The 21,571-nt window shown below is 43.4% G+C and overlaps 1 protein-coding gene across 9 annotated transcripts in view; it reads right to left on the reverse strand.

The window, feature by feature from the left end:
* Positions 1–170, reverse strand: part of STAU2 (staufen double-stranded RNA binding protein 2) — a 338,058-nt gene extending 337,888 nt beyond the window's left edge. For 3 of the 9 annotated variants that reach the window (XM_063642824.1, XM_055286514.2, XM_055286511.2), the window contains exon 1: positions 51–170. Coding sequence is in view for 2 of the 9 variants with exons in the window: in XM_063642831.1 (XP_063498901.1) it covers positions 51–104 (54 nt within the window). In the remaining 7 variants the exon portion in view is untranslated. The remainder of the gene's footprint in view (positions 1–50) is intronic. The other 6 variants (XM_063642827.1, XM_055286518.2, XM_063642830.1 and 3 more) reach the window with 4 other exon arrangements.
* Positions 171–21,571: the final 21,401 nt, after the last annotated feature.

Below are 21,571 nucleotides of genomic sequence, written 5' to 3' on the forward strand. Positions count from 1 at the left end.
CTGTCTGCTTTTTCTGGTCCGCACCCTGTGCTCTGATTCCTCGCTCGTACCTTTCCCAGGCTCTCTGGCTGCCCGTCTGTGCTGTGCAGGGGACGCGCGACCATCCCGCGTCTGCTCCGGCCGCCGCTGTGCGACGCACGGTTTAGCGGATCCTGCACCTTTCCAGACGGGGGAGGGGTGGGGAGGAGGTTGCTTCACCGTCTCGCCCAGCAAACACCAGGGATCCGTAATCACCTGCTCTCCAAGACCTGCGGCGTGGCCAGACCTCCTCCTCTACCGAAAAAATTAGTCACATGAAAAAGAATCCTTGGAGCCAAAAATGAGAACCATTGAAGACAATGCCCTAAATCCTAGATTTATGAGGCAAGAGTGCCAGAAAACAGAAATTACGTCTTGATTCGTCCTGGTTTTGATGTGGATTACTTTTGTCTAGATAACTTCAACCCAGTTAGGCTCGATGAAACTGAACACTTCATTTAGTAACCGGCACCAAAAATAATCTAACAAAGAAATTTCGAAATAGAACTATTAGTGTGTTTTCACAAACTTACTCATTTGCAACGTTATTTCTAGGGTTTCTTCCCAGTGTCGCTTCTCTGACTGAGAAATGTCTCCCAGACCGGTGATTTCAGTCATCATCTAAAACCAATCTCCTGTACACCTGGGAAGGTAGTGTGTGTCCTGGTTAAGACCAAGGGCGCCAGAGTTAGATAAACAAGGCTAGATATCCTCTTGCTAACTGGTGAGGAGACCACGGGCATGTTACTTATCCTGTGCATCAAGAGGAGACTACATGTGATAGATAGTTCGTATTTAAATGTGACAATACATATGAAGCCCTTTAAATAGGGCCGGGCATGTAGTACCTCTCCTGGTACAATGTTAGCTACAGCTGTATTTTTCCTCCCAGAACTCTTTCCTATGCTCCTTTTCCCCCCTTTTCACCTCTGCCAGTTCCCTCGGATTTAACATGTTGCATCCTCCCTAAATTTGCTGCGCTCCTTCTAGCGGCTTACGCACCTAGTCAGCATTCTAATACAGTCATGCCTTACCTAGCCACAAGGATATGTTCTGAGGAACGTGTCATTAAGCGATTTTTGTTGTTTTGCGCACATCATAGCGTGTTCTTACGCAAACCTCGGTAGTCTAGCCAACTACTCGCTTTGGCTATGGTATAGGTATATAGCTATTGCTCCTAGGCTACAAACCTGTACAGTGTGTTACTGTACTAATACTGTAGGCAACTGCAACACAAGGGTATTTGTACCTAAACATAGAAAACTTACAGTAAAAGAACTATATAATCTTTTTTTTTTTGAAACGGAGTTTCGCTCTGTCACCCAGGCTGGAATGCAGTAGCGCAATCTCAGCTCACTGCAACCTCCACCTCCCGGGTTCAAGCGATTCTCCTGCCTCAGCCTCCTTAGTAGCTGGGATTACAGGCACATGCCACCACGTCCAGATAATTTTTGTATTTTTAGTAGAGACGGGGTTTGACCATGTTGTCCAGGCTGGTCTCGAACTCCTGACCTCAAGTGATCCCCCCCACCTCAGCCTCCCAAATTGCTGGGATTACAGGCGTGAGCCACCGCACCCGGCTTAAAGAACTGTATAATCTTATGGGACCACTGTTGCATATGCAGTCCACCTGTCCATCATTGACTGAAAGAAGTTGACCAGAAATTGTTGAATATTTTGAATGAATACCTTACGTTCCCACCAGCCATACCAAGGGTCAAGTTGCCTACCTCTGTGTCTTTCCATAGGCTATTCTCTCTCCCTTCAGGCTACCCTTCTCTCGCCTGGTGAACAAATAATCTTTCACGGCATTCAAAAATCACCTTCTTTGCCGGATGCAGTGGCTCACACCTGTAACCTCAGCACTTCGGGAGGCTGAAGCGGGCAGACCACGAGGTCACGAGTTTGAGACCAGCCTGGCCAACATGGTGAAATTCCATCTCTACTAAAAATACAAAAATTAGCCGGGTGTGGTGGCACACACCTGTAATCCCAGCTACTTGGGAGACTGAGGCAGGAGAATTGCTTGAACTCGGGAGGCAGAGGTTGCAGTGAGCCGAGATCGCACCACTGAACTCTAGCCTGCGCGGCAGTGCAAGACTCTATCTCAAGAAAAAAAAGAAAAAAAATCACCTCCTTGAGAGGCATTCTCTAACACTCCTCTAAGCAGGCCAGTGCTCTTCTCTTGTACCTCTCTTCTCTGATATTGTAGGTATGTCAGAATTTTTTTTTTTTGGCCTGTCTGTATCTACCAAACATTGCATTGTTGAAGGGCAGGCTCTGTGTCTCATGCATATCTGTAGTCCCAGCATCCAACAGCAAGTAGGTGGACAGTAAATCCTTTGGTATAAATGGATGAGTTTATACTTTTGGAAAGAACTCTGAAGTGGTCAGATTTCATTCTCTTTGATTCACATCCTTAAAGTTAATTGAAAACTTTATCCCTCCTGTAACTGTTCCTCATAACTGATTCTCAGTCATTGGTAAACCCCAAATAGAATGAATTTTTCTAAGTCACAATTGTCAGAAAGGAAATTGTTTTTTAACTTGAATCGGCACTTTCAGTTGCTCAAGGTATATAGCATCAGTACATGAAATCACCTGAATGACATGGAAATCCACACATCACTCTACAATCATTTTAGGATTTACTTTAAAATAAAATATTTGTATAGGAGTGGAAAATAATGAATATTTAAAGAGCAGTGGGCCAGCCGGCTGAGGTGGCTCATGCCTATAATCCCAGCACTTTGGGAGGCTGGCGTATCACCTGAAGTCAGGAGTTCGAGACCAGCCTGGGCAAAATGGCAAAAACCCCATGTCTGCAAAAATTAGAAAAACTACCTGGGCGTGGTGGTGCGTGCTTGTAGTCCCAGCTACTCAGGAGGCTGAGGTGGGAGGATCACTTGAGCCTGGGAGGCAGAAGTTGGAGTGAGCTGAGATCACACTACTGCACTCCAGCCAGGGCGACAAAGAAAGACCCTGTATCAAAAAAATATAAATAAATAAAGAACAGTGGGCCTATTAATAGGCAGCTGATTAAAGCAACTGAGGCCAGGCGCAGTGACTCATGCCTATAATCCCAGCACTTTGAAAAGCCGAAGCGGGAGGACCTCTTGAAACCAGGGGTTTGAAACCAGCTGGGCAATAAAGTGAGACCCCACCTCCATTTAATTAAAAATAAATTTAAAATTAAATTTTTTTTAAAAAAGCATCTGATTTATCAACACATTTTTACCAGTCACCATTGCAGTGAAATGTTCAAGCATCAGGAAAAAGATAATGCTTTCAAATTCACCATTATTGGATCTGAGCAGTTTGAATGGGACAGATTCCAGAAACACGAACTCCAGTTTCCTTCTATGTCCTCTTCTTTCTTATATTATAACTTATATTATGATGCCCTTTTCTTCACATTTATTTTCCTGTAAAATTCATCTAGCCCCCAGCACCCACCGTAGAAGTTACCCTCCTTTACTGATGATATCTGAATTTTTCTTTTTATTTTTTTTTGAGACCGAGTTCTTGCTCTTGCCCAGGCTGGAGTGCAGTGGTACAATCTTGGTTCACTGCAACCTCTGCCTGCACGGTGCAAGCGACTCTCATGCCTCAGCCTCCTGAGTAGCTGGGATTACAGGCATGTGCCATCAGGCCTGGCTAATTTTTGTATTTTTAGTAGAGACAGTTTGTTTTGCCATGTTGCCCAGACTGGTCTTGAACTCCTGGCCTCAAGTTATCTGCCCTCCTCGGCCTCCCAAAGTGCTGGCATTACAGGAATGAGCCACTGCATGGCCCCGAATTTATTTTTATCACTACACACTATTTATGTGTTTCTTCTACTATATCTTAAGCTCCTTGAAGTCAACAACAATGACTTTCTCTTCTTTGTTTCTCTGGGACTTAGCACAGTGCTCACTAAATGCTTGTCAAATGAAGGGATTAGCAAATTTGACCAACATTTACTGAATACCTACTATGGGCCAAGTACTATTCTTGGCCTAGGGATGTATAGCAGTGAAAAAAATCTGCAAAATCTTTGTCGTCATGGAACTTACAGGGGAATGAATGAATAACAAATGCATAAAATAAGCACTTCCAAATACTGTACTTTAACCTTTATTAGAATACCATTCTGAGGCCAGGCGCGGTGGCTCACACCTGTAATCCCAGCATTTTAGGAGGCCGAGGCAGGCAGATCATGAGGTCAAGAGATCGAGACTGTCCTGGCCAACATGGTGAAACCCTGTCTCTACCAAAAATACAAAAAAATTAGCCAGGCGTGGTGGCGCATGCCTGTAGTCCCAGCTACTTGGGAGGCTGAGGCAAGAGAATCGCTTGAACCCGTGAGGTGGAGTTTGCAGTGGGCTGAGATAGCTCCATTGCACCCCAGCCTGGGCAACAGAGTGAGACTCCGTCTCAAAAAAAAAAAAAAATACCATTTTGAAAATTTCCAATGTATTTATGTGTTCACTAATAAAAGTATTCCTTGAAACTCAACTTGTTTTCATAATAATGTCAAAATAATTATTAGGGTATTAGCCACCTAAAACACTGCTAAAAAACAGTAGAAATATATTTTACAAAGTGGGCTGGGTGCTGTGGCTTGTTCCTGTAACCCCAGGATTTTAAGAGACAGAGGCAGGAGGATTGCTTGAGGCCAGGAGTTCAAGACCAGCCTGGACAACATGGCCAAATCCTGTCTCTACAAAAAATAAAAAATTAGTCAGGTGTGGTGGTGCATTTCTGTAGTCCCTGCTACTTGGGAGGCTGAGGTGGGAGGACTACTTGAGCCCTGGAAATCAAGGCTGCAGTGAGCCGTGATCACACCACTGCACTCCAGCCTGGGCAACAGAGAAAGAACCTGTCTCAAAAGAAAAAAAAAGGTAATCAATCACGTATAAGAAACAAGCAGGTACATGAAAAAATGCTCAACATTACTAATCATCTGGAAAATGCAAATCAAAACCACAATGAGCTATCATCTTACCCCAGTTAGAATGACTGTTATCAAAAAGACAAAAGATAGATGCTGGCCAAGATGCAGAGAAAAGGAAACTCTTGTACACTGATAGTGGGAATGTAAATTAGTACAGCCATTATGAAAAACTGTATGGAAGTTTCTCAAACAACTAAAATTAGAACTGCCATACAACCCAGCAAACACTACTGCGTATTTATCCAAAGAAAAGAAAATCAGTATAACGAAGAGATATCTGTACCCCCATGTTCATTGCAGCACTATTCATAATAGCCAAGATATGGAATCAACCTAAGTGTTCATCAGTGGATGAATAGACAAATAAATGGGTATAATGTAATATTATTCAGCCTTATAAAAAGAGATCCTACCCATTAAGACAAAATATGTGAATCAAGGATATTATGCTAAGTGAAATAAGCCAGACACAGAAAGACAAATATCACATGTTCTCACTCACATGTGGGAGCTAAAAAAGCTGATCTCATGGAGATAAAGAGTAGAATGATGGTTACCAGAGGCTGGGAAGGGTGAGTGGGGGAAATGAAGAGGTATTGGTTAATGGGTACAAACATACAGTTACATAGAAAGAATAAGTTCTAGTGTTCAATAGCACAGTAGGGTGGCTATAGTTAAAAATAATTTATTATATATTTTAAAATAGCTAGCAGAGAAGATCTGAAATGTTCTTAACACAAAGACATGATAAATGTCTGAGGTAATGGATATCCCAGTTACCATGATTTATCACTATACATTGTATGCATGTATCGAAATATTACATGTACCCCATATATATGTACAGATACCATGTATCAATTAAAAAAGAAAACTCTCAACTAATAAGAAAAAAAATAAGGAAACAAAAATATTCTTAATGAAGTATGGAACGATTCTTTTTTAAGTCTTTTTTTCTTCCCCCTGAGACAGGGTCTTGCTCTATTGCCCAGACTGGAGTCCAGTGGCACAATCATGGCTCACTGCAGTCTTGACCTCCTAGGCTCAGGTGATCCTCCCTCCTCAACCTCCCAAGTAGCTGGGACTACAGGCACGTGCCACCATGCCTGGCTAATTTTTTTTTATTTTTAGTAGAGACGAGGTCTCACTATGTTGCCCAGGCTGGTCTTGAAATCCCAAGCTCAAGCGGTCCTCCTGCCTTGACCTCCCAAAGTGTGAGCCACAGTGCCTGTCCTCTTTTAAGTCTTATGGCACATGGTGTTCAATAATTTTTTTTTAATACAAATAATAGGAACCGGGTGTGGTGGCTCATATCTGTAATCCCAGCACTTTGGGAGGCCAAGGCAGGAGGATCACTTGAGGCCAGGAGTTCAAAACCAGCCTGGTCAACATAATGAGATCCTGTCTCTACAAAAAAAAAAAAGGTTTTTAATTATCTGGGCATGGCGGCATGCACCTGCAGTCCCAGCTACTCAGTAGGCTGAGGTGGGAGGATCACTTGAGCCTGGGATGTCAAGGCTGCAGTGAACTGTGATGGTACCACTGCACTCCAGCCTGGGTGATAGAGCGAGACTCTGTCTCTAAAGAATAAAATTAAATTAAAAACAAAAGTAAATAAAAAGAATAAAAAGAAAAATTTGCCGAGCATGATGGTGCCACCTGTAGTTCCAGCTACTCGGGCTGAGGTAGGAGGATCTCTTGAGCCCAGGAGTTGAAGGCTACAGTAAGTCATGATGATGCCACTGAGCTCCAGCCTCAGAGTAAGGCCCTATCTCAAAAAAAATATAAGTAAATAATAGGGACCCAATTATGCTTGTAGTGACTTTTCTTTTTTCTCTGTATCTATCATCTTGTCTCTGAATTTTTTTTTTCTTGGGGATATTCGCATTTTCCACCATGCCAGAAATTTGGTCGTCAGCCAGTCTATCTAGTATTTTGATTCTAATTTTTTTCCTTAAATTTGTAATGGCATTGTTTAAGTCTTGATTTCATTCTTAATTAAAATACAAGATAAGATAGCTTTACAGTCTGCCCTTTCAACTCAATCTGTGTTTTATCATCTGTAAGTTGAAGGTTTTTTAATAGAATATACAGATTCTACAAACCTTGGCATGTCCTTGTCAGGTAGCCTGTTTGAAGAGACGTCAGCTGCCATGTCAATGAGTCAGGGCTTTCATGACTAAGTCATCCTGGGACCCCATGGAGAGCTCTAGTGGGGAGGAGAGTGAGGACTGGGACAAGCCCATAGAGGTTCCCATCCTCTCTGTGCATCCAGTGGTCACCAACAAGATAAAAGTGAACCAACTGCAGCCACAGGGGGGAGCCCCCAAGAATTGCCCTCACCTGAAAGACTGCAGCACACCACGATGTGGGATTACACTACTGTGGAATTGGTGGAGCTGGGAAATAGGTTCAGACACAAGGGGAGCATCAATAGCAGGGTGGCTGCTCTATCTAGGAGCTGTGGAGATGGAGGAGGGTATTATACTCCCGAGACTCAGGATGAGTAAAATGGCATCCATTAGAAAACCCATCAGAAAAATATGTTACATTTTTCTGTAGTGCAAAGCCTTCATAGAAATAGTCTTCTGTTCCATGAGGTATTTTTCTTGTAATTTGAGTTCTTCCTTTATCTTTTGAATACAGTGTTCCATTTATTTATTTATTTAGCTATAATAATGGCATATATATATATTTTTTTGAGATGGAGTCTCGCTCTGTCACCCAGGCTGGAGTGCAGTGGCGCGATCTTGGCTCACTGCAAGCTCCACCTCCCAGGTTCGCACCATTCTCCTGCCTCAGCATCCCCAGTAGCTGGAACTACAGGTGCCTGCCACCATGCCCGGCTAACTTTTTTGTATTTTTAGTAGAGACGGGGTTTCACCGTGTTAGCCAGGATGGTCTCAATCGCCTGACCTTGTAATCCTCCCAAATAATGGCATAATTTTAACATAATTTATTCTTATTTTGTTCATATTTAATCTGGGAAACTGTACCCAGATCCTCTATTAGCTTAGCTTTACCCAGTCTAATGGGCTTCTGGAGAAAATAAGATTTTATTTCATTAGTTTTTAGGAGTGGGAAAGGGTCTAGAACCTGGTTTTATTCCACCCTCTTTACCTTAAATATCTAATACTTTTCTTTGAACTATACAAATATATTATATATGTAACAAAACCTAGAAGTGTAACTTGTTAATTATTATTTAAATGTCTTTGCAGTGGAAATAAATTTGTGACATCTCTGCACACAAGAGAAGGAGGAGGGGGCTAGGGGAGAAGGGAAAGATGGCAAGTATTGCTTTTTAAACAAGTACAATGACTTCTTTAAACACTTCTTAATTGTGACTGTTTTGACAGACATCATCTTAGCGATCACTTCATCTTTCCTTTCCAATAACTTTTCCAAAAGACTTCATTATAAACTTCATAAAACATTATTTTTCTCTTGCCAATTATAAAGGAGGAAAAAAACTAAAAATTTCAGCTATGTATACCTGTATTGAAGAGGAACAATTCCAGGAACTGAGGATAAAGGGGCAGACAAGTAGATTGGCCACACACAATGGCAGTGATACAGAGAAACTGCAGACAACATCTGAACAATTTTTTGTAATCTCTCTGTATCACTGCCATTGTGTGTGGCCAATCTATTAATATTTATCTGTCCCTTCATCCCAAGTTCCTGGAATTGTTGCTTCTCGTTCTTTCTTTTCTTAGCTAATTGTCAATGGCATTCTGAATTTGAGACACATTGCAGTGTAATATGGCACCCCAAAATGTAGCAGCTTCAAGCAACAATTTATTTAGTTCAGGCAGTTCAGGCAGGGCTCAGTATCTTGTCTCTGCCCCATGCAGTATCAGCTAAGGGCACCTCAAAGGCTGGGAGCCCAAATCATGTAAGGACTCACTCATATCTATAGTTGATGATGGTTTTCCACTGAGACCGCAGCTGGGGCTGTCGACCAGAACACCCACATGTGGCTTCTCTCTATCTGCAGATGATGCTGCAGTAGGGCTGACAGAGAAAGGAACAAACCCTGAGTTTGGCCCCCTCACAGCATGGTGGCTGGGTTCCAAGAAACCAGAAGTAAAAGTCACTACTTTCTTAAAGCCTGGCCCAGAATTCAAATATGCTTTGAATTCTGCCCATATTCTACTGGTCAAATCACACAGTCTAGATTCAAGGGGAGGGCACCTGATCCTTTCTTTCTGTGGAAGGCATGACAGAGGATCTTAGAATCACATTTAAAACTCCACACATTTTCCTGTAATCCCAGCACTTTGGGAGGCCAAGGCAGGTGGATAATTTGAGGTCAGGAGTTCATGACTAGCCTGGCCCACATGGTGAAACCCCATCTCTACTAATAACACAAAAATTAGCTGGCCGTGGTAGCAGACGCCTGTAATCCCAGCTACTCAGGAGGCTGAGGCAGAAGAATCACTTGAATCCAGGAGGCAGAGGTTGCAGTGCGTGGAGATCATGCCACTGCACGCCAGCCTGGGTGACAGAGTGAAATTGTGTCTGAAAAACAAAAACAAAAAACAAAAACAAAAAAACAAAAAATACCTCCACACATTCTCTGAAACATATCACCTTGTCTTTTCACGGTATTGCTCCTGTGTTAATATAAACGTGACATAGAAAATTTCCTTCCATTGGTACCTACGCGTGTCTGCATGAATCATCTCAGCTAGCTTAATTCATTTAACACCTTTCTTGTGCTGAAGACAGATAGGCACACCTGCACTACAGAGATAACAAACATTAGATTGAAGTGGAACAGGCCTTACTAGTCTCTTCTAGTCTGTTCTCTTTCCCAGGTCAAGGGGGATGCTTTAGGCAAGTTAAAACAGTCAATAGTTGCGGTAGCAGCTGAGATGAAGGAGTAAGTTGGAAGCTGGAGGAAACTCCCAGGCAGTAACATGCAATATGTAACATTTAGTCATGGCCTGTTTCTGGGACATGCTGTAGCTGGAAGTGGGCCATGTTCTCAGTGGGGAAATGGCCTAGGGAGGGACCAACGGAAGGCTGTCTGACAAGGTCGGGCCAGGCTACTAGTGTCAGACTGCTCAGTAACCAGAGCAGGGTTTGTTCCTTCCTCTCCCAGCCCTACCCCAGCATCACCTGCAGGCCTGAGCCCTTCTTTCATTTTCTCATTGAACAAACACGCCTGCCAGTGGCAGTGCGGCCTGCTGGTGTGTTCAGATATTGTCTCTAGTCTCTCTGTATCACTGCCACTGTGTGTAGCCAATCTACTTGTCTGCCCCTTCATCCAAGTTCCTGGAATTGTTGCTTTCTGTATCCTGTTGACTGCTCTCCAACACACACACACACACCCACACACACACACACACACACACACCCACACACACACCACATACCATTTCTTTTCTCCTTTTTTTTTTTTGAGACAGAGTCTTTCTCTGTCACCCAGGCTGGAGTGCAGTGGTGCAATCTCGGCTCACTGCAACCTCCACCTCCCAGGTTCAAGCAGTTCTCCTCCCTCTGCCTCCCAAGTAGCTGGGATTACAGGTGCCTGCCACCACACCCAGCTAATTTTTGTATTTTTAGTAGAGACTGGGTTTCACCATGTTGGCCAGGCTGGTCTCGAACTCCTGACCTCATGATCCACCCACCTCAGCCTCCCAAAGTGCTGAGATTACAGGAGTGAGCCACTGTGCCCGGCCTCTCTTTTTTCGTTTTCAACTTTTATTTTAGAATCAGGGGTATACATACAGGTCTGTTACAAAGGTATATCACACACACACATCATTTTTAAAGATCTAATATACAACTTTCTCCTATCTAGGACCTGCTGGCCTCTATGCCTAGGGCTGAACCCAGCCTGCTCTCTTCCTCTCCTCTAAGGATATCTTCACTTCAGCGTTGTCCCAGACATCCATGAACAATAAAACCACAGCTACCTCAAGGCTTGTATGTTGACCCACTCTTTTCCTTTCCTCCTCTGCTCCAGCTTTAACCACCAACCTTTACTTAGTTTGAATTGAGTTTATGATACCTCCTCAGAGTTGTTCTAACCTTTTGGGGACTTCTGCTCCTAGCTCCCTAATTTGCTTGGAACCGCACTAAGAAGTATACCCTTGACTTTTCCAAAGTCACTCTGGCCAGAGCACCACTATGCTATATAGTGCCTTTGTGAAAAATTTTTTTAAAGTACCTCTCTAGATAGTCACAGACCTTTAAGTACAAGTGTTGCTGAGTAAGCCTCACCTTTGTGCCTAGAGAAAAGGAGTGAGCAGAACATGCACAGTCTAAGGTATTTTGTTTTGTTTTGAGACAGGGTCTTGCTCTGTTGCCCAGACTGGAATGCAGTTGCATGAACACAGCTCAATGCAGCCTCAACCTCCTGGGCTCAAGCAGTCCTCCCACCTCAGCCTCCCACATAGCTGGGACCACAGGTGCATGCCACCACACCCAGCTAATTTTTTTTTTTTTTTTTTTTTAGTTGAGACAGCGTCTTGTCGTGTTACCTGGGCTGGTCTTAAACTCTTTAGCTCAAGTGATCTACCCACCTCAGCCTCTCAAAGTGCTGGGATTACAGGCATGAGCCACTGCACCCAGCCAGTCTAAGGTATTTTGTTACAGCAGCCCAAATTTACTAAGACAGAGCCCCTTTGCTGGGGCTTTTGTGAACAGACAACCCAGAACGCTACGCATATTGTCTTTGGGCCGTCAAGCTCAGTCAGTTCCCTTAAGCTAGTTGGTAGCTTATTGAATACCCTTACCTTAGAAATGGTCTAGAGGCTGGACACAGTGGCTCATGCTTATAATCCCAGCACTTTGGGAGGCCAAGGAGGGAGGACCACATGAGCCCAGGAGTTTGAGACCAGCCTGGGCAACATAGCAAGACCTCATCTCTGCTAAATTAAAAAAAAAAAAACTAGCCCAGCGTGGTGGTGCACGCCTGTAGTCCTAGCTACTTGGGAGACTGAGGCAGGAGGATTGCTGGAGCCCAGGAAGTTGAGGCTGCAGTGAGCCCTGATCGTGCCGCTGCACTCCAGCCTGAATGATAGAGCAATCCTGTCTCCAAAAAGGAAAACAGAAATGGTCTAGTCTTTTCTGTTTCACTCCCATGTTGGTGCCACTTTTCCACTTCTTCTAGTGAGTGTCTGTCTCCCACTTCTTATAAGGAATTAAAATACTCGTCACTAGATCCTATCAGGTCACAATTTTCCCAGCACTTCCTTTAGAGACAGGGTCAATGAATACTGTCAGAATTATCCTTGGATCCTCTAAAATGAGAACACAAAGCCAGAACCAGTCTAAAGACAGGGCTAGCAATATTAACCATGGAAAATTTTAACCTATGGATTCCCAAATTCCAGATCATAAGCAGGACTGATCCAGAACATCATGTAACATAATTCCATGGAATCATTACACTGAACATTAATAGATGTTATGTCAGTAAAGAATTCTTTAATTAAATACATCCAAGAAGCTGTGAATTCAACAAAGTTAAAGAAGCTTGGCCTGGTGCAGTGGCTCATGCCTGTAATCCCAACATGTTGGGAAGCTGAGGAGAGAGGATCCTTTGGGCCCAGGAGTTAGAGATCAGCCTGAGCAACAGAATAACACCCTATCTCTACAAAACATTTAAAAATTAGCTGGGCATGGTAGCGCATGCCTGTAATCCCAGCTACTCGGAAGGCTGAGATGGGAGGATTGCTTGGGCCCAGGAGTTGGAGGTTGCAGTGCGCCACTGCACTTCAGCCTGTGTGACAGTGACACCCTGTCTTTATAAAAATAAAATAAGAAGTTTTTTTTTTTTTAATTGCAGAACTTCTCAAAATCTTCTGCCAATATAAATGAAGTTTGCAAGAAAGGGATTGGATCTGTTCTATACCCCAGGCCCATTTGACCATAGGAACTTTTTGGCAGGAAGCACATCAGTGGAGCACATTTTGGGAAACACAAAGGCACAGCTGGAGATCAAGCAGAAGGGTTCTACCTAGGGTAGAACAGAAGTCTCTGATGTTCAGCTAAGAATGGGAAGATTCTGGTAAAATGAAAAAGATCATTACATTGCTGATTTTGCCCTCCATCTTTAAGCATCAATTGACTTTTATAGGCTTTCTCTCTGTTCTCTAGTAGCTCTACTTTCTTAATTTTGAGCTTTAAATGTCATCTTGGACTATTGATGGTCCATTCAAGATGTACAACACCAACTCTGGAGGCAGGTGATCACCAACCTTTCATTAGAAATTAAACAGTCAAGACAAGTAGAAGACATGACAATGTCTACAAACATAGATTTCAATGCTTTAAAGCAGAGGTCAGCCAGGCATGGCGGCTCACGCCTGTAATCCCAGCACTTTGGGAGGCCGAGGCAGGCGGATCACAAGGTCAGGAGTTCTAGACCAGCCTGGCCAACATAGTGAAACCCCGTCTCTACTAAAAATACAAAAATTATCCAGGCGTGGTAGTGCGCGCCTGTAGTCGCAGCTACTCAGGAGGCTGAGGCAGGAGACTTGCTTGAACCTGGGAGGGGGAGGTTGCAGCGAGCCAAGATCTCACCACTGCACACCAGCCTGGGCGACAGAGCGAGACTCCGTCTCAAAAAAAAAAAAAAAAAAAAAAAAAAAAAAAAAAAAAAGCAGAGGTCACATAAATAAATAAATAAAAAATAAAGCAGAGGTCAGTGAATCAAATCTGGTCTGCTGCCTGTTTTCGTAAATAAAGGGCTTTTGAAATATAGCTATGCTCTTTCATTTACACATTGTCCGTGCTGGTTTTATAAATCTGCAGAATTGAGTACTAATAGAGAATCTAGGGCCTTGCCAAAACAAAAATACTTACTATATAGCTCTTTATAGGAAAGTTTGCCAGCCCCTACTTACAAGAGAAAATAAACCAGGCACAGTGGCTCACACTTGTAATCCCAGCACTTTGGGGGACTGAGGCGGGCGGATCATTTGAGGTCAGGAGTTTGAGACCAGTCTGGCCAACATGGTGAAACCCCATCTCTACCAAAAATGCAAAAATTAGCCAGGCGTGGTGGCATGCACCTTTAATCCCAGCCACTCGAGAGGCTGAGGTTGGAGAATCACTTGAACCCAGAAGAAGGCAGAGGTTGCAGTGAGCGGAGATGGCACCACTGTACTCCAGGCTGGGCAACACAGCAATACTCCATCTCAAAAAAAAAAAAAAAAGAAAATGAAAGGTGATGTTAGTTCAAAACTCAATATGTGTCCTTTTCAAAGTCATATTTCAATGAGTTTTGGTAAGTTGAAAATAATGCAATTAATGATATTATGTGTACTGTAGCCATTTCTGTGTAATCTGAAGTATTTCCTTTCTCTTTTCTTGGATAGCTCCTCTTCCATATATAAACCTCTCTCCTAAATTTGAAAGGCATATGGAAATCACTTTTTCAAATTGGTACTTCTGGCTTAAAATGGCAGACTGAACACATCCATTTATCTCTCCTCCCTCCAAAGTCTTATTATAATGAAGTGAAGAATTTAAAAGGCATATTCCCACAAAGACAAATCGAAGAAACAAAGTACGTGGAGAAATAATAACTAACTTAATGAGTCTAGGAAGCGGAAGCCTCACTAACCAATATAAAATGAGCTGATTTTACAAGAAGAATCTCGGCAAAGCTCAGGAACGGAGGCACCAGATAGTGTTTAGAGGAGATAAGGCATTAGGCTTATAGCATAACTGAGGGAAAAATCTGTATAAGGAACCATTAAATTAGTTTCCACCCCTGCAGCGAACACCTAAACAACTCTCTTGTCTCAGCCTCCCAAGCAGATAGGAGGTTTATTTTCTGGTGAAACTGACCCTGGAAAGAGGCCCAGGGCTCACAAACACCAGGCAGAGAGCCGGCATCAAAGGTAAAAGGCCGACGACAACGGACTTGGTCCAGGTGAACCTACCTGACACGCACACGAAAACTTCCCTCGCCCTCCCCAGCTACTCCTTGTCCACCGAAATTCATTCTCCTGACTTCCACAACAATTGAGTTGTAGCTGGGTAGTTAGGATGTCAGGTTGGGAGCACACAGCCAGCTCACTGCAGGTAAGTGTGACCACACAAGGAAGCTCTCACCGGAGGAATGGACACAAACACATTCCTGCTCCTCAACTGCTCCTTGCTACTCTTTTCTCTGGTTTAAGCATATGCTAGCCTGAGGCCCTGTTTCTACCACAAAAAGGACAATGCCCTAGGGCAGCGTTTCTTTTCTTTTTTCTTTTCTTCCTTTTTTTTGAGACAGGGTCTCACTCTTTCTCCCTGGCTACAGTGGTGTGATCTCAGCTCTCTGCCTTGATCTCTTGGGCTCATGTGATTCTCCCACCTCGGTCTCCTGAGTAGCTGGGATCACAGGCATGTGCCACCATGTCCACCTAATTTCTTGTATTTTTAGTAGAGACAGGGTTTCATCATGTTGCCCAGGCTGGCCTCAAACTCCTGACTTCAGGTGATCCACCCACCTCAGCCTCCCAAAGTTCTGGGATTACAGGCATGAGCCACAGCGTCCGCCTAATTTTTGAATTTTTAGTACAGACAGAGTTTCACCATGTTGCCCAGGCTGGCCTCAAACTCCTGACCTCAAACAATCCACCTGCCTCAGCCTCCCAAATTTCTGGGATTACAGATGTGAGCCACCACGCCTGGCCTTTTTCTTTTTTAAAAAAACTACTTTTGTAACAAATTAGGGAGCTTCTTTCTGAGGTGATGAAATGATATGGAATTAGGTTGTGGCGATGGTTGCACAACACACTAAAATGCACTGCATTGTGCACTTTAAAAGGGTGAATTGTATGGTAATTGAAGGGTGAATTGAAGGGTTAATTGAATTCCTGTATCCCAATTTTTAAAATACATGGAGATAAGTATCAGTAGCCTGTAATCCTAGCACTTTGGGAGGCCAAGGCAGGCAGATCACTTGAGATCAGGAGTTTGAGACCACTCTAGCCGACATGGTGAAACCCTCTTTCTACTAAAAATACAAAAATTAGCCAGGCGTGGTGGCATGCGCCTGTGGCTCCAGCTACTTGGGAGGCTGAGGTGGGAAAATTGCTTGAACCCGCCCTGCATTCCAGCCTGGGCAGCAGAGTGAGTCTCTGTCTCAAAAAAAAAAAAAAAAAGAGAGAGAGAGAAAGTGGTAGCCTCTGGAAAGCTCAACTGGCACATAGGAAGAGATAGAGCTGATAACTCCTGCTTTTTATGTCTTGTGTTTGACATTTTAAGCTATTTGCATACCTTGCTTTGATAAAAATAAAACTTACGTTTAAAAATCACTGTGTCATAAGTCTCCCCAAGCCTCAATGGAGTCCAGAATTGAAATTAAAACAATGTTAGTTAATTATGTAACTCCTTTCCAAAAAATGACTTTTTACTTTTGGATAGTAATGGAATCTGTTTTCCTGCCTGAACAATATTTTCTTGAATTTAAGATCTAGGAAAGCATTGGGAAAAGGAAGCACAGAAATAGAGGTGGCACTGGTTAAATTGAAGCCAAGAAGAATCTAAATTCAGGGAACAACTTAGGTTGAGCCAAGAGCTTTTTACTTATAAAACTGGTTAAACACTTATGCTTGAAAATGAAGTTGAGAAAAGGAAGGTATTAAATTGTAAAATATACTCACTTCCCAAATGAAGATACAAATATTCTGATTGAATATGAAATCAGAAATAAAGTACTTAGCAAGCACCTGAGAACAGTTTGTCTTAAACTAACTTTTTTTTTTTTCAACCATGGACTGATACTTGTATAAAACACAATAAAAATGAATTACCAGGTCAGGTGCAGTGGCTCACACATGTAATCTCGGCACTTTGGGAGGCCAAGGCGGGCAAATCACCTGAGGTCAGGAGTTTGAGACCAGCCTGGCCAACATGGTGAAACTTTGTCTCTACTTAAAATACAAAAATTAGCCAAGCATGGTGGCGGGCGCCTGTAATCCCAGCTACTCAGGAGGCTGAGACTAGAGAATCACTTAAACACAGGAAGTGGAGGTTGCAGAGAGCTGAGATCGCGCCACTACACTCCAGCCTCGGTGACAAGAGTGAAACTCTGTCTCAAAAAAAAAAAAAAAAAAGAATTGCCAGAAAAATGAAATAAAAAAACAAACACATACAAACAATAAGGCTGAATTTTCATTCTTAGCTTAAACAGGTATAATATTACTCTGACAAATTGCTAAAAATGTTTCTAAATATGCATTCTCAATTTTTATACTCATCGCTTCATAAACTGTCTGTTGTTTTTTAGGGACAGGGTCTTGTTATGTTGTCCAGGCTGGTCTTGAACTCTTGCACTCAAAGGATCCTTCCACCTCAGCCCCCTAAGCATCTGGGACTACAGCACATACCACCATGCCCAGTCTTTATAAATTGCTAAAAAAATAGTTCATATAGGCCGGGCACAGTGGCTCACACCTGTAATCCCAGCACTTTGGGAGGCCGAGGCGGGTGGATCTCCTGGGGTTGGGAGTTCGAGACCAGCCTGGCCAACATGATGAAACCCTGTCTCTACTAAAAAAATATATAAAAAATTAGTCGGGTGTGGTGCTGGGCACCTGTAATCCCAACTATTCAGGAGGCTGAGGCAGGAGAATCGGTTGAACCCGGGAGGCAGAGGTTGCAGTGAGCCAAGATCAAGCCACTGCACTCCAGCCTGGGGAACAAGAGTGAAACTCCATCTCAAAAAAAAAAAAAAAAAAGTTCATATAATGGCACAGAGCCATGGACCAACTTTGAAAAGCACAGCTCTAGAAACTATGGAATTAGATCCTTGCAATTATTGAGTAAATCTTAAAATAGTTTCAGAAGCAAGAGGCTACTAGAAGCAAAAATTTAAAAATAGCAAGGGAAATAAAATTGTCTGATAGTTCTATATTACAGCATTGAATAAATACCATTCACTTGCTGAATAAATACCATTCACTTATAGAAAGGGCTGCAATTATTTTACAATGGCAAAAACTGGGTGCAAGCTAAATGGACATCAACGAGAGATGGTTAAAAGTCGTAATACATCTATACTATGGAATTCAGCATAGTTTTTGTTTGTTTGGTTTTGTTTTGTTTTTTGAGTTGGAGTCTCACTCTATTGCCTAGGCTGGAGTGCAGTGGCTCCATCTCAGCTCACTGCAAAGTCTGCCTCCCAGGTTTAAGTGATTCTCCTGCCTCAGCCTCCTGAGTAGATGAGATTACAGGCACGTGCCACCATACCCAGCTAATTTTTGTGGGTTTTTTGTAGAGATGGGGTTTCACCATGTTGGCCAGCCTGGTCTCGAACTCCTGACCTCAAGTGATTCACCTGCCTTGGCCTCCCAAAGTGCTGGAATTACAGGTGTGAGCCATCGCGTCTGATGGGCATAGCCTTTTAAAAGAAGATGTATTCACATGTATTGGCCTGGAAAAATGTCCTTGTTACATTATTGAATGAAAACACACAAACAAAAACAAGTTCCACAGCACCATATATAGAATGCAATCCCATACATTAGAGGGGGAGCCCAGGATAGGTGTACATATTTACATTGTAAAAGTGTAGAAAAACATTTGAAAAGAGATGCACTAGACTGTATACCTTCATTACCCTTAGGGGCTGGGAGAAAAGGGACAGAACGTGAGAAACTTTCACCTTTTACTTTCACCAATAGTTCATTCACTGGACAAACATGTATTGAGTACCAACTGCCCTAGGTGGCAGGAAAATAACGACGACAGCCAATAAGCAAGTAAACAAAGAACTTGAAGGAATATACAAAAATAGGAAGGAGAGAGGAAAAGGGGAGGGAGGGAGGGAAGGGAAATAAAAGCAAGTTCCAGAATATTAGAGAGTATTTTGTCCCACATATTAGAGAGTGGGCCCGGCTATATGTCAATATGTATATAGTGAATGCATAGGAGGAAGGTGGGAAGGGAGAGGAGGGAGGGAGGAGAGGAGAAGAAAGAGAAAAGGAGGAGGGGGAAGTAAAAAGGAAAGAAAGCAAGCAGGCAGGGAAGAATGGAGGAGGGTACATTTCAGATGGTTTGAAACAAAGGCAGTGAAAGGAATAAAGAGTAACTGGGAAAAAGGCAGGGACCAGGTAGTGGTGCTAGTTTAGATACCACCATCAGAGAAATGCCATAAGGGCTAAGAAAGTGGACAATGAAGGCTGGACTCGGTGGCTCCCTCCTGTAATCCCAGCACTTTGGGAGGCTGAGGCAGGTGGATTACCTGAGGTCAGGAGTTGGAGACCAGCATGGCCAACATGGTGGAACCTTGTCTCTACTAAAAGTACAAAAATTAGCCAGGCATAGTGGCACATGCCTGTAATCCCAGCTACTCAGGAGGCTGAGGCAGGAGAATCGTTTGAACCTGGGAGGTGAAGGTTGCAGTGAGCTGAGATCACACCATTGCACTCCAGCCTGGGTGACAGAGCGAGACTCCATCTTGAAACAAGAAAGAAAGAAAGACAATGAGAAGAGATGTGCAAAGAGCCTCGAGAAGTGTAATCTGTGTGCCAAGTATATACATCTGTTTCAGCAGGCATCCACTACTATTAGATTTTTTTAAACCAATAAAACTTTTCAATTTTTATTTTCATTTTTTTTTGGAGACGAGAATCTTGCTCTGTCACCCAGACTGGAGTGCGGTGGCGTGATCTCAGCTCACTGCAACCTCCACCTCCCGGGTTCAAGTGATTCTCGTGCCTCAGCCTCCTGAGTAGCTGAGATTACAGGCGCACACCACCATGCCTGGCTAATTTCTGTATTTTTAGTAGAGAAGGGTTTCACCATGTTGCCCAGGCTGGTCTTGAACTCCTGACCCCAGGTGATCTGCCTGCCTTGGCCTCCCAAAATGCTGGGATTACAGGTGTGAGCCACTGTGCCCGGCCTCAAATATTTTTTAATTAAGAAAATGATACATTGTAGAAGTTCTATAGCATTCTGAACTCTGATCTCATTTTCTTATGGAAACAAATATTCTAAGTGAGTACTGGGCTCCTAGACAAGACTGCAGAAGGCTATTTAATCCCCAAAGGCTATGTGTAGTGAACAGATGGTGGCTGCTAAAAAGATAGCTCCGTGTTCTAATCCCTGGAACCTGTGATTATCACCGTATATGGCAAAAAATGTGACTCAAATCCTGAAAGGAGAAGCTTATCCCAGATTATCTGGTTAGACTCTACAAGCAATCACAGGCATAAGAGAAAGGAGGGGAAATTTTGGGATAGACACAGAGAAGACATACAGAAGAGGAAGAGGCAATGTGGCTACAAAGGCAGAGATTGGAGCACTGCGACTGCAAGCCAAGAAACGCTGTCTCTACTAAAAATACAAAAATTAGCTGGGTGTGGTGGCGCATGCCTGTAATCCCAGCTACTCAGGAGGCTGAGGCAGGAGAATAGCTTGAACCTGGGAGGTGGAGGTTGCAGTGAGCCGAGACTGCACCACTGCACTCCAGCCTGGGCAACAGAGTGAGACTCCATCTCAACAATAAATAAATAAGTCAGTCGGGTACGGTGGTGTGTTCCTGCAGTTCAGCTACTCAGGAGGCTGAGGCATGAGAATTGCTTGAGCCCAGGAGGTGGAGGCTACAGTGAGCCGAGATCACACCACTGCACTCCAGCCTGGGCAACAGAGCAAGACTCTGTCTCAAAAACAAAAACAAAACAACAAAACAGAAAACTAAAACAAAACATAAAATGAATAAAATTGAGAAAAATTTTAATTAATCTTTATTAGAGTTGAAGTGGTGGAGAGGAGGTTTAATTAATAATGGCTGGCTGGGCGCAGTGGCTCCGCCTGTAATGCCAGCACTTTGGGAGGCCTAGGTGGGCGGATCACAAGGTCAGGAGTTCAAGACCAGCCTGGCCAACACAGTGAAACCCTGTCTCTACTAAAAATACAAAAATTAGCCGGGCATGGTGGTGTGCGCCTGTAGTCCCAACTACTCGGGAGGCTGAGGCAGGAGAATCACTTGAACCTGGGAGGCAGAGGTTGTGGTGAGCCGAGATTGCGCCACTGTACTCCAGCCTGGCAACAGATCAAGACTCTGTCTCAAAATAATAACAATAATAATAGCTAACATTTATAGACAATTTACTATAAGTGCTTTAATGTGTTTGCTCATATACATGCTATAACAGCCCTAGGAAGTAAGTATCAGCTATGTTTTCAATATTTGAAAACAAAATCCAAGGGGCAGAGGTTAAGTAACTTGGCTAAACTCACACAGGCATAAAGGGAAAGGGCCAGTATCGGAACCCTGGCAGCTTGACCCCAGAGCCCCTCACTCTGCACTGCTGCCTGCCTGCAGATAATTTTTTACCTTTTTTTTTTTAAACTCTGGACACTCTCAAGGGTTTTAAAGATAATAGCACTGATTTTTCTTTTTTTTTTTTTTCGAGATGGAGTCTTACTCTGTCACCCAGACTGGAGTGCAGTGGCGCAATCTCGGCTCCCTGCAAGCTCCGCCTCCCAGGTTCACGCCATTCTCCTGCCTCAGCCTCCCGAGTAGCTCGGACTACAGGCGCCCACCACCACGCCTGGCTAATTTTTTGTATTTTTAGTAGAGACAGGGTTTCACTGTGTTAGCCAGGATGGTCTCAATCTCCTGACCTCGTGATCTGCCTGCCTCGGCCTCCC

This window comes from Symphalangus syndactylus, chromosome 7 (genome assembly GCF_028878055.3).
Source record: "Symphalangus syndactylus isolate Jambi chromosome 7, NHGRI_mSymSyn1-v2.1_pri, whole genome shotgun sequence".
NCBI classification, from domain to species: Eukaryota; Metazoa; Chordata; class Mammalia; order Primates; family Hylobatidae; genus Symphalangus; species Symphalangus syndactylus.